At 40.6% G+C, this 14213-nt stretch overlaps 1 protein-coding gene across 2 annotated transcripts; it reads right to left on the bottom strand.

Moving 5' to 3' along the window:
* Nucleotides 1-242: 242 nt before the first annotated feature.
* Nucleotides 243-12413, bottom strand: zbtb32 (zinc finger and BTB domain containing 32). Of its 2 annotated transcripts, none has more exons than XM_076977217.1 (5): nucleotides 12302-12413; nucleotides 7168-8214; nucleotides 4510-4610; nucleotides 1866-2039; nucleotides 243-1687 (listed from the first exon to the last, which is right to left on the bottom strand). In XM_076977217.1, the coding sequence occupies exons 2-5, from the start codon at nucleotides 8115-8117 to the stop codon at nucleotides 1458-1460; spliced, it is 1455 nt and encodes a 484-aa protein (XP_076833332.1). In that variant the 5' UTR covers nucleotides 8118-8214; nucleotides 12302-12413; the 3' UTR covers nucleotides 243-1457. The 2 variants fall into 2 exon arrangements, with proteins under 2 accessions (XP_076833332.1, XP_076833333.1); XM_076977218.1 differs by lacking the exon at nucleotides 12302-12413 and adding an exon at nucleotides 11818-12028.
* Between the last annotated feature and the right edge of the window lie 1800 nt (nucleotides 12414-14213).

Genomic DNA, 14213 nt, shown 5'->3' with positions numbered 1-14213 from the left:
GGTCACAAGACCAGTTCCCTACCGCCAGGCCATGACTGTATGTATTTATAAATTTAACTTGGGTTGCACAGATAAATGGACAGGGAGAGAGAAAAAAAGTGCCTGCACATTGTAAACCTGTCCACAAGAGGGCATCATGAACCTAGAAATCATTTCAACCAGGAAAAATGCCTTACTTCTACATTAAAGAAGACACATTTTAGTATTTGTTTATTTGTTTGTTTATTATTGTGGTTGAAATTATAATGCTTTAATTCATAAATTGTAGAAGCCATAAAATAGCTGCTCATGCATAAACATCCAAAAAAGCAATAACAGTTCAATAAACAAGTATATACTGCAATAACTAATGACAAAACACAGGTTCACTTCTGTGTCCTTCCATGTAAATACAACATGAAAAGGTAAAAAAGTCAGCAGTGAGGCACATTTTGCAGGTTTAAATGCCCGGCTCATAAAGCATTTATTTGTACACAGTACAGTTATACACTGTAGTCACTGTAATTGTTGCTACGTGCAATTGATCATTGTTCTTCCCAGTTTTCTTCACAGGTCAGATCCTAAGCACAGTACCACTTCCGACCCGATATTATTTAGTTATTTAGATATTATGATTTTATTTCGTTCTGAGCAGAGTGGTGATGGTGTCATGGTGGGGATGCAGTGGTAGGTTGTCCTGTACTGGTGTGAGTGCATCAGACAGGATTCATACTGACTCTTCCACACATCAATGTCAGAACATGATTTGCTACACACTAAAAAAAAAGAACTTGTTGGATTTACTCAATTCAATAGTGGACATTGGTTGCACACATTTGTTTTGCTTCAGCAGCAAATTACTCTCTCTGTGTGTTGTGTAGTTTTTACACAATAAAATTACATGTCTGTTTAAAACATGAGGCAGTTGTGTTAGATACACTCAAAATGCTTACGTAAATCCAAGACATGGCTAGTCTCTTTTTTCAGTGCACAGGCACATTCACACAACATAGTTTTTTGTTGGAGGATGGCAAATGCAAGGTTTTCTCTGAATTTCTTTAAGGTGTTTCTATTTTTAAAATATTTCATTTTTGATGGTGAATGTATATGACTGACTGGATATTCTGTACAGTCAGTACTCTCAACAGTAGTCCTTACTTTCAGGCTTTGATTTGAATATTTTTTTAGGTCTCATAGGCTACGGTGTTAAAAGGAAATAGGCTTATAGTTCACATTGAAAACAAATCTATTTAATTCCAGCAGGTGCATAATTATTGACCTGCTAAAGGAAACACAATCTGGATAAATGGCCATACGATTATAAAGGTTTCTACATAACTAAAGGGAACTATGTTTTGGGTGGCACAATAATCGTAGAGTGCCATCATGCAGTGTTCTTATTATAATGTGTGTTCACTGCAATTTCATATCAGGAAGCATTTTAAATGTCATATTGTCCATGATGTTAGCTCTGACTCTTATGTATGGCAGGTGTAGAGGTAGGTGCTGCTCAGACTCCAGTTGGGTGGGAAGTCTTGGCTGGGGTGAGCCTTCAGGTGCTTCTGCATGGAGGCCAAGCTGCTACAGAACTCCAGACACAGGGTGCACTGGTAGGGCGTGGCCCCGCCGTGCGTACGCAGGTGCTTAATCATGGCGGAGTAGTCGCGCGACCGCTGGCCACACATACGGCACTCAAATGGTTTCTCCCCTGGTGAGCATGAGGGAGAGAGAGAGAGAGAGAGAGAGAGAGAGAGAGAGAGAGAGAGAGAATCAGCTTGAAGTATAATGTAGATTGGTCTGTTCACACTCTGGATCCTCATTCTGGTTTTTAATGCTCTAGGTGAACACTGCTGCAGCTGTGGAGTCTTTGCTCTTGTGACTGGCACCTGTGTGTACTCGGAGATGTGTGTCCAGCTGGTGTTTCAAACTGAATCTCTTGCTGCAATGTTTACACTGGTAGGGCTTCTCTCCTCCAAGGCCTCTTCTCAGGGAACGCTGTGAACGCTTCCCCTTCAGGGCACCCCGACAGAACTTACACCCAGCATGCACGTCTTCGGAACCTAGTGATGTGTGTTAGGGAAGGAGATGGAAGGAGAAGGAGAGGGAGGGAGGGAGAAGGGGAGATGGAGAGAGGGAGGGAGGAAGAAGGAGAGAGGGAGGGAGGAGAGTGGGAGAGGGAGGGAGAGGGAGAGGGAGAGAGAGAGAGAGAGAGAGAGAGAGAGGCTTCATTTGTTTGCAGTGTACAAGTGCTTAGTTTTATACACTGTGTGGTAGTTATTGATCGCAATAACAATGATGGTTAGCTTCAGTTTTAATTTCATTTTAAATTTAATTTGGACACAGTGTATGATTGTGGCAGTGCTAGATAGCCCAGCTATACTGCCGTGCCCACAGGTGAAGAATATAAGATTTAAAATCAGAAATGTAAGCTCTTGTGTCACATTCAACAGCAACACAAACAGCCTGAGTCGTGATCGTGTTCTCATGGCCAGTGTGCCAGTAAGATCACACAGGTTCAAAAATAGACCCGAGATGAGGGCAGCTCTGTTTGTATTTTCACACAAGCACTGGTCAGTGCAGGACTTTGGCTTTCGTCTTTAGTCACAAGAGATGTCTCATTGTTCTGAGGCAGAGATAACCACTCTACTGGCACAGAAGTGACCACATGTGAAAGGTATTTGTGAGAGTCAGCAACGGTGTCTGTCTGAGGCTGAGAGGCCTGGGGAACTTTAGTTGATGGGCTGATGGTGGACATAGATACAAAAAGATACTTGGATGCATTTAATCTCACTTAATCTACAAACAAAACAAGTCAACCACAAGTGACGCTGACTGATGTCAATGCACAGCATTGCACAGAAGTATAATGTACCATGGCCTGTAAAAATAAAATAAATTAATACAATAAATATATTTACTCTAATCCATTTAGCCTTAGCGAGCAAGTGGAAAAGGAGAAGGTCACTCTGGTTAATTAACTAGCATATATACAAATGACATTGATTTCCATACTACACTGCTCTTTCTTCGGAGTCAACTCTGTCTAATATTTGGTAAATTTTCTGCCCAGCCGATTGCTCTGCAAATCTGGTTTCATTCTCAGGTCTGTAAAAGATTCACAGACTTGTAAACCAAACTAGTTCTGTGTAGTTTTTTAAGGTGGCTCATACATGCATTATGGTATGGTGCACAACGAGAGGATCTGAGGGAAGATGGGATCAGAACCGTAGAGACATCCCAGTATTACCATCGTTACCATCGTTACCATCGTTACCAGCGTTACCAGCGTTACCAGTGTTACCATCGTGCTGCTAAGGGGCCCATTTTTAGATAAGTACATCCTGTGGCAGCTTTGAGTGTGCAACCTGCTGTACTGCTCTCCTTGTCCACAACACACACACACACACACACACACACACACACACACACACACACACACCACATCCTCTCTCATACAGCTCAAAAGATCAAGAAAAAAAGCGTGGTTAACACTTTTGTCTTTGTTTAGATACCAAGTCAGTTTGTGAGAACCAAGGACATATGGATTCTGTTATAAATTTGTGTTTCTGCAAGAATGACATATCACCTATTTCAGTCATACACGTGTGTGCACACACACTTGCACACACACACACGCACACACACACGCACACACACACACACACACACACACGCACACACACACACACACACACACACACACACACACCCACACACACACGCACACACACACGCACACACACACACACACACGCACACACACACACACACACACACACACACGCACACACACACACACACACAGGAATATGCAGTGTCAAAAAAGAAATTTCATTTCCCCATGAAATAATTCTTTGACATGAAAGAAATGTGTCAATGTGGTGAGAGTTCACCATAGTAATAAATGATAACAGTAGTATTTCACTTTATTGAGGCACACAGTGGATATTGCACTGCTCCCCTTACATGTTTAGATATTAAAGCAGATATCATATACGCTAGAAATGCTTTCATTCCTTTTCTGTAGTTTCTCTGAGATATTAGTTCATCTGAATCTAGCATGCATGCAAAGTGAGGTGAAAGGTCATATCTCCATGTTTTTCTTTCCCAGCGCATGCACTGTACAGCCAATCACAATTCAGTGCAGAATGTACAGTAGAGTTTTTGCCAGGCAACCACAGAAGAGCACCAGTGTACCACAAGAGACAGCCACATCTCTAAAACTGTCTGTCGGTCTGTCTGTCTGTGTGTCTGACGGTCTGTTGGTCTATCTATCTATCTATCTATCTATCTATCTATCTATCTATCTATCTATCTATCTATCTATCTATCTATCTATCTATCTATCTAGTCATTGAGGTAATAAAGCAGGTCAAATGTAAAATAAACATGTGTGTGTGTGTGTGTGTGTGCGCATGTGTGTGTGCATGTGTGTGCGTACACATGCACACACATGGGTATGTGTGTGCGCGCATGCACGTGCATGGGTGTGTGCGTGCGTGCATGTGTGCATCCATGTATCTAACTGACCTGAAGATGTAGACCTGGGAGTTTGTCTCCAGGAGTTTTCTACAGCTGGCTTGCTGCAGTGTCTGCAGATGACGTCTCTTTCTGACTGAATCTTTGGCTTCCTGTGGAAATAAAGACAGAGAGAGATAGGTGGCTTCAGCACAACACTGCCTCTTCCATATGGCGCTGCTTTTAACTGCCGGTTTTATACTTTCCTAAAGTTACAAGACACATAGTCCGAATAGCAATAATTCCACATCATATACATTGTACTATGTTGGTCAGTGCCTTTTAAAAATATTTCAGAACATATGTTCTTTCAGGTCTGTAGAATAAGGTGCAAATCGCTGTTGATTTAGAGGTATTAATTCTGTGAGGAGGAGTTTGACGTTGTGTGTTTTACAAACATTTTGGCCTTCACCTTAGACATGACTGAGCACTGCTAATCCAGACCAGTGTGAGAATTAATTGCAGTTATATTAGTATTAGGATTATATTAGAATTAGAGATATGCTTAGGTTTGACGTTGACATTTTAGGTTAAAAAATGGCACAGTGGTGAGCTGAGCACCTGTTTTTCACGTTGGGGATCTTTCAGATACCACACGCAGAACACTAGGTATCATGGAACAGGGAAGCTTCTAGCAGCCTATAACGCTTACCACATGGCCATGTGATCAGGCTGATAAAACATGTGGTCTACTGCTGATAATGTGACAGAGTGTATTTACCTGGAACATTTATCTGCTCTTCAACCTCTGTAGCTCTTTACACACTACTATTTTTGCTCTGGCCTTGCTGCCTAAATCGTTATTAACTCTACATCTCATACATCATATCAATAATTATTAGAAGAAAAGAAAACAATTGTTAACACCACAAGAACAAATTAAATTACTACACGATGGAGATCACTACGTGGCCATACTGAAGAGTGGTTCAGTACCATAATTCTGTATTCTTCTTCTTTGATATTTCGCTATCATTTGAGTTTTTAGGTCATATACGTACATTTCTGTGCACAGCACCACATTTGAATTGAAGTGTCAGTTGTGTTTATCAGTTAAGCTTAAATATTCACACTAAAACTAAAACCTGTTAACTGCATACACACCAGTTTCATTTATTTAAAAGGTTAATAAGACTACTAAGGTTACTGTTTCCTCATGCAAGTGCGCAACCTGGCACACATACCCATGTGCAGGGATGCTACTTGCTCCAGCACCCAGTGGCATTGAACATCGTCTTATAACTGACAATCAACCGGTAATCCTTACACCAGGTAAAAAAAAATAAATATATGACTTACACAGGATCTTACATCACCTTCCTTTGTGGGTCTCAAACTAACAGAGAGAGAATGTGTGAAGGGGAAAAAGAAAAGATCTGTGTGTGTGTAGCAGGAAGTCGGGCATGAGCGAAACAGCGTCCTGTGCCAAGATGAAGGTGGACACTGATTAACATCTGTACTGAGGGACGAGATCTCTGGGTCTGATTCTTTGCCACCGTTTTTCCCAAAACAGAGTGTGACGGTAGTCATGCCACATGTTTTTTCTGATTAATGAATCTTTGATTCATTCTTTAATGAATGGTTTGTGAATTTCCTGCAGGACTGGAGGGACGTGGTGTTCATTGGTGTGCGGAAAGAACATTATGGCTCCTTTTCGCTGCTATTAGAGCTAGTCTTTGCTCGGATTCAAATAAAACAAATGTCAGAAAAAACACACTGAATTGGGGATGCATGGCTCAGTGTGTGTGTGTGTGTGTGTGTGTGTGTGTGAGCTAACATGTACGTGTGTGAGAAGCAGACAGTGGCTAAAAATGAGACTGAAAGAGCACTTAGTGTTCTGATGGAGCAGAAATACTTTCATGTTTGACGTTTGGGTAGTGAGGGAGAAAGAGGGGGTCTCCCCTTTCATTCTCCATCCTGATAGTAATAACACTTTTTGCTCCATAACACCGAGTGGGCAGTACAGTGCGGAGGCTGTGTGCGTACATACAGTAGTGTTGCATGTGTGTGGGCCTGAAGCCAGAACTGCAAGGGAGGAGCGACGATCAACATCTCTTCCTCAGAACAATGAATATAAGTAAACAAAACAGACAGAATAACATTCTACCGGTGTGTAGTATTAAGTAACCAAATTACTAATTAAATGATCACTATTAAATAAGGCCACAATTGGTCGTTAGTGACTGGTGGTACCTGCGGTAAGACGTGATGTGTAGGTGGAGGGGTAGCTAAGGAAAATTACTATTGGAAAGTACAGACATAATGTCTGTCAAGTTCTCTTCATACAAAGGTGTTTTGCCGGTGACTCAAATGCCACACCCTGCTATAGCTCAGCCTAGACCAGGATAAGAGTAAAGTTAGATTATAAGGCAATCCCACTGTAGTCTAGTAGTCTAGTATATATTTGTTTCATCATCTTTTTGCAAGGATGCTTCATACTATATCTTTATAAGGGAGTTTTAGAACAAAAATGTTTTAGTAACGAGCATCATATGATTAAATACTTTTTATATTTATATGCAAATTATACTGCTTTGCATATTTTTTTAAATGTTTTATAGGTGTATTTTTGTGTGCTATTCTATTCTGTATTGTATTCAGTATGGAATGTATTTTCCGTTGACTTTTAGACATTAACAGAGGGGCATTTCTTAAGCATCAGGTTCTCACCTCTCCCTGTCCTGTGACACAGTTCCTTCAAGCTCTGCACTGACGTCACTCTTTCCTTTAAGGCCTGACACCAGCGGGGCAGCTAAAGTGAGAGGCCGAGAGGCAAAGAACTGGCGGTACTGCTGAAGCAGCCCTGGGTAACCTGCCAGAGAGCTGGGCAGCTGTGGCTGGAAGGGGCGGTGGAAGAACGGGTACATGGGAGTGGGGTAGGAGCAGGCCATCATATGCTGGGAGGCTGTCAGCGCCTGCATTGCCATGAGGTCGCTGTAGCTCAGGACAAGCTGACGGGAGGAGTTTGGCTGGGGCCAGCGGAGAAGAGGAGCCGTGGATGGAGAACTGTCCAAGGAGGCTGTGGTGGAGGTTGCGGCGTACGTGGAAGTCGTGGGCGACGGCGCGGCTACACACACGCGGGGCTTCCGTGGCGAGGGTGACGGAGTAAAGGAGCCCCGGGCACTCGAACGGTCATGATGTGTCTCAGGAGGGGTATTCAAACGGAGACCTTCCTCATCAGAAGAGGGGATTTGCTTGCACGATGGTGAATCACAATGACTTGCGTCCACGTCTGGATGGGGGTCCCTGCCTGGGTTCTTAACCGTCTTCATGCTGTCTATCTGCTCCACCAGGGCGTGGACCTCCAGGTGCTGCGCTGCTCTCAGCAGCTCCAAAAGGTCCTCTTTAGGAACCTCCACCCACTCATTGTACACATAGTCCAGGATTTGCTGAAGCGTGTTGGGGTGAACACTGTCGACCGTGCACCGGTAGCCCGTGCCTGGACTCTGCCTGGTGAGCTGCCGTTCGAGACGCTTGCTGGCCCAAGCTAAGACCAGCGCATGTGCTTTGAACACTTGACGGTCTGCTATGAGGGTGGTGTCACAAAGCGTGCCCGTCCGCAGAAACATTTCAGTCTTTTGCAGGAAGGGCATATGGTGGGGGTTATGGATACGAATCATCACAGCTCATACGGGGAAGAGATGCGGCTGAGAACGAAAGAAGAGCTCTGGCAAAGGTGAAGAGGTTGCACGGTCTTCTGGGTAATCTCCATTCAACCTGAGGAAAAGGAAGACACAGTCAATTGGAGTTACGGAGGAGATGAATCGCAATCACCGGGCTTTCCAGAGAGAGCCCAGAGTCAGACACTGCTGGCCAGTGTCGGTTCAACTGTAGTTCCAGAGCCTAACAGTTCAGACTGAATCTGATTCAGAAAACATGAACATGAAAAAACATCATCACGTTTTTGTGTAGTTGACCCACAAAACTTTAGACTTAGGACCTCAGTTACAGAGAAAAGATGGCTGAGAGCGTGTTCAAACAAAACAAACAAAAAAATAAAATAAAATCTTCAAAACAGCAAAATAAAAATAAACCAAACTTCAAACTGAATTCTATATTTGTTAACCTCATAAAAACCATGCAAATCTACAAAACAGCAAAATTGGATTGAACAAACTTCAAATTGGATTCATGTTAACCTCATGAAAACCATGCAAACAAAAATACCTGAATTGAGCATTAACCATTATACACCAAACAAACATGTTTACTGTTTCACTGCAGTCTGCTTTTTCAAAAACCACAATAAAAACAAAAAGGTTCCAAAAGCATGAAATTGAAAATAGTGTGGGCTTCATTTAGGCACTCAGATTCAGATTATTGCACCTGAATACTTTTACCACAATAATTACTTCAGAAAGTTGTGGTTATGACTACAGGTTTTAAATGCTATAGCGTGTGTGTATTTCCAAATACATATAATAATAATAATACACATACATGCGCATAATAATAAAGTGCACATTACAATATAATACACACTGCGTTTTAAGTGTATATACAATGATCTTTGAATTAATGGATTTTGAAATGGATTTCTAAAAGCTTTAAAAATGTAATTTATATTTACCTTAAAAGTGGTACTGCATGTAAACATGTTTGTTGAATGAAGTGGTTTATGGCTTTGCCTGATCTACTGTATTAACATTGTTAAGCTACCTTGCCTTTATTTGTTCTGATATCTCACGCAATGTACACACACACACACACACATACATATATATATATATATATATATATATATATATATATATATATATATATATATATATATATATATATATATATAGAAACATGTAATTTATAGACAACCCATGTGTCATGTGTCAACGGTAGTATTACAGATTAAATAAATTAGATACAAGTCATGACAAGGTGTGTCCTAAATCCCACACCTTCTAAGACTACATAAAGGTACAATACAAACATGGAGAGAACGATGTAGAAAACGCATTTTAGCTTTAACACCTGTAATTTAATTTACAGGTGTGTGACCTGTAAGACCTTAAACAACACACAGCACCCACAGGACTTTTGTGCAGTTCTGCAATGACGCCAAACAATAAGTCATTCTCACGAGGCACGTGGAACTCTTCCAGTCGTCTTTTGTAGCATTAACACAATGTCTTTATTAAAAATGTCTTTATTAAAAATGTCTTTATTAGACGCTCTGACGCTTCTCCTCTAAATAGATCGAGCTGTGGGAGGAGTTCGCCTGCGAGTCAGACCATGTCAACCAGAGAACACTTCTCATACTGCATCATCTTTGAAATTTCTCTCGTAAAGCGTAAAGGCAGGTCAGAGATCTCCGCAGAATGTGAAACTCTGACTAATGCCTGTACACGTCTTCTCATAAGACAAGGCTCTAAGTTTGTTTGATCAACAACAACAGTGTCAAAGTGAATACAGTAGGCTGGTTAAGATACACATCTACTGTAGTAACAGTCTGATGTGGTGACTGGTACATCGTTTGATTACAGGGCGGTACGTCACAAAATTATACGAAACTTGTCACCATGCAGTATTTCTACAAAACAAAAACATTAATTTGCTTATATTCTGCTTGTAGATATCTACATGCAAAAGCAATTAGTGCACAGACACAGTGAATAAATAATGTATATTACAAGTTCTGAATACCCCCTGGCACCTGATGCTAAAGGTGTGCACTGTAGGACTGGTGGCATAGTAAATAATGACCTAGAGCAATTTCAGGCTAGTGAGATATGCATCCTGACTGCTCCTTTGGGTTTCTAAAGGTTTAAATGATCAAAGTTTATTGTGATCAATAGCATCAGTGCTTTCACTGTCTTAACGCCTTAACTTAACACCTTTTTGATTTGACAGAGTCACTGCCATACTTGCGTGTGAGATTATTTTGAAGATATCATCACTCCCCCTCACTCTGGTCTTGTTGATGACAACTTAGATGGAAAGTAGATGTAATGATAAACATTTACTTTCCAAATTACTGGAATTCAGGGCAAAATAACTTAAGACCTAATAAATGCTCCAGCAAAATTTTGACACTTCATGTCAAACTTTGCAAACGGAATGTTACCTGAATACAAATTACAAGATTTTTTCCTTATTTTAAATGTTCGCATATTATAATAATTAAAAAATTTATCCATAATTTTATTTCATTTGACCCTCTTGGGTCGACATCTTACCTGTTAACTAGTGTGTGTTTTTTTTATTTTTGGTTTTTGTGTTTGTCCCTCTTAGCCATGAGGAACTGTCACCTCAACTGAAATAAGGATTGGCAAACCCAGGAGCCACTGCCCGCTCCCCATTTTGCTTTTTTGATTCATACATTTTTTTTTCCAGAATTGTTCCTCTTAACAATATAGCTGATGTCAGCTAGACAGGTTAACATTAACATTCTGTTCACCTGCCAGCAATTTTAGGTGCATCTGTCCAGAGAGTGTCCAGAGATATGTCCTACATTCCTGGTTCATTAGCGAGAGATGATTAGTTGCATAGTGCCTTTATTATTGCGTGTTATGTTTGAATATCTGAGGCAGGCTGCAAGTGTCTCAAAGCACACCACAAATGGCATACAGTGTGCAGCAGTTTGTGCAAAATGAGTAAAACAGAGTGCAATAAGGAATAAAATAATGTGTGTGTGTGTGTGTGTGTGTGTGTGTGTGTGTGTGTGTGTGTGTGTGTGTGTGTGTGTGTGTGTGTGTGTTGTGTTGAACATTGTTTTATAGAACATTCCGTGTACTCAATAAGACAGATCTGAGAGTCGGATGGCAGAGACAAGAAGACACTAAACATTTATTTATGCTACTATAGAGCAATAGTTTAGTCGTATTATTAAAGGTTTAAGGATCAACAATGTTATAAATATTTATTTTTCCCATTGTGTTGCACATGAATGCTGGACAGATTTGGCAATTGCAAATAAGTCCCGTTTTTTCTCTTTGATGATGATAACTTTGTCCGTATCTACGATTAGTCCAACTCACCCAGATACAAAGATGCAAAGCATTTCTGCTGCTTTAGCTTAATAATGAACTGTAAGTATGCATCATGACATTCTCAGGTGTGTGTGTGGAAGTTTAGTCACACTGTGATCTATATTAAATCATATAATTCTGGAAAACGCTTCATTAATTCAGGTAAGGCTGCACTTATTAATGCTATAGCCCAAACACATTGTAAAACAACATTTGTACTACCCCAAATTTGTGCATCTAAAGTTCCTTTGCCAATAGGAAATATAAACATGTTTAGTGGTGGATATAAGATGTGGATGTGGATTCTACAGACGATCATTACAAACAAGCTGAAAGCTTAAACTAGCAGACTCACCTACAGAGTACGTCCTACAGTGTCAGACTTTGATAACTATCTCAGCGCTTTACAAATAAGAGAAAAATCTATCATTGATCCAAATTTTCAAATCTCGTTTTGCAATATTCGCTCATCCCATCTGCCTATAATCCCCATGCTCGTCTTTTGATAAGAAAGTGACTAGCAGAGAAGCAAAAGGTCATTTGCAGGGCGATGTAGACAACTTGCAGATTTCACAGAAAAACAAAACTGCTGAAATGAAGTGCTCAGTTTAGGTCCAGACAGACAGAGAGATAGAGAGAGAGAAAGAGAGAGAGAGAGAGGCCCACAAGTACAAAGGGGAAAACCTCTCAGCAATGACACATCCTCTCCATGTTAGCAAAGTGAGGCTCTCCACACACTTTGACAATAAGTGTGACTCGCGCGGAAGCTTTTGAAAACTATTATGTTTTTCAGCTAACAAGTCGTGGAAAGCAAGACAGCAAGAGTCAGAGAGACTTACCAGTGCATTCGAGGGTTAGGCCACGTCCTGAATGAGTGAGTGTGCAGACACGCACACACACACATACACACACACTCACGTATTGTGGCTTTGCCCAGAAATGACATCGACCTATGGAGGATGATATGTAGGTGAAGCAGAGCGTGGCCACCTCTGCACTCTGACCAATCCCTCCCCTCTCTCATCGGCCACTTCTGATTGGTCTCCTTCATGCACATCTGTACAACCTGATTAATTCTTCCTATAGCTACTGTGTGACAAACATGGTGAGAGTCATTATCAAAGAGTGAGATCCCAGCAGAAAGGAAGAACCAGACCTACTGTGTTAACAGAGATATAAGGAGTTCATTTTTTTTACTCTGGAAGTGAGTAAAGTAAGTAATAAAGTAAATAATTGAATAAGTAAGTTAAATGTGAATTAATTATTTTGAATTAATTATTGTAAATGTAAAGTTTAGTAAAGAGTTAGTTAAAATGTAATATTTAACTGCATTGCTTTAGCCTTTGTAAAAATTAAGACATTTTGAAAAGTCAGTGCATACATATAACTGCATCTTTTCATTTCAAATGGTTGCTTAATAGAAACAAGCACTACTTAATATAAACAAGTGCTATTTTTCTACAAATACAAACTGGATCCACTTTTCTGTTCTGTCCACTCATCCTCTGACAAATAATCCACAATTCGTAAATGTCAAGAGATTGAAAATAACTAATAAAGGAATAAACTGAGATGTTATTTGCTGTTGAGCCACAAACGTAAACCTCTGATGTTCTAAAACCCAGCAACACGCCCTCACAACCACCCAAACCAGCTAGAACATCACCACCCAGCTCACAAGCTGATCTGAGTTGCCTCCACCATAGTCCTCTTAGCACAGACCACCAAAAGGTGTCTGTACATAACCTCCTTGGCATAATCACCTCGCGGACCGTACTTTAGGCAAACGTGCAACGACAGCAGAGATAACTATGGCTCCTTTTGACAGAGTCCCAGGTTAGACTAGTCTCCGGGTCCTTTTTTGCTACATGTCCCAGTAGACCTGTATGCCTGGTTTTGCAGGGCACTGTCCTAGCCTCTAATGTGTCGATGCCATCTTACAATTTTACCTATAATCATTCTAATATGACTATGACTGTCTCACTGCAAGACAGAGGAATACAGAGCCTGCTAACTGCATGCATGGCTAACCAAGAGTAACCTTTGTCAGGGTAATTCCACCAGGCAGCATCATTACAAGCAGAGACTTGTATGAATTTGCCAGACATAAATACACAGAACCAAGCCATAGTCACAAAGACACAAACAAGCTAACAAGACCAATGACACCCGGACACAGGAATGTCAGGAAAATGCCTAACTAGGCATTCAAGAAACAAACAACAAGGCTTAGTGAAGCTAACACCACTGCAAAACGTCACAAAGAAGCATTATATATTAGTAATGAGTCTACAGATGTAGATGAACCCAGCCAGGTCCAAATCAGACAGACGGGTGTTCAAAGCATCTTTACTTTTTTACATCTATTTTTTTGGTTTAAGTTTTTGGTACATCTTCATGGAGAACACTGTGCATCTTGCAAAACTCTTATCATTCATTTAGAAGTCAGATCCCAGACCATTAATTTGTACATTTTGTGTCTGTGTTGTTTTATTCTGGTTCTGTGAGTGGCCATCAGCTCTAGGTTATATCTATTTTGAACAAAGTAGATTTTCTCGTGAGACCTTACCTGACATTTAGAAATGTAATTCCCTGTTACTTAGATAATTGGAGTTTATGTTTTAGCTTTTAATTATTAATTAGCATAATAATGGTGTTTTCATTCCCTTTTGAATGCATAGTTTCGTTATATTTCACATTATGCAATGTATCTAGATAGCACATTACATTATTGCTCTGAAGCTTATTTAC

Source organism: Brachyhypopomus gauderio, chromosome 16 (genome assembly GCF_052324685.1).
Source record: "Brachyhypopomus gauderio isolate BG-103 chromosome 16, BGAUD_0.2, whole genome shotgun sequence".
Classification (NCBI taxonomy): Eukaryota; Metazoa; Chordata; class Actinopteri; order Gymnotiformes; family Hypopomidae; genus Brachyhypopomus; species Brachyhypopomus gauderio.
The sequence above is the reverse complement of the archived record's forward strand: the minus strand, read 5'-3'. Positions and strand labels throughout refer to the sequence as shown.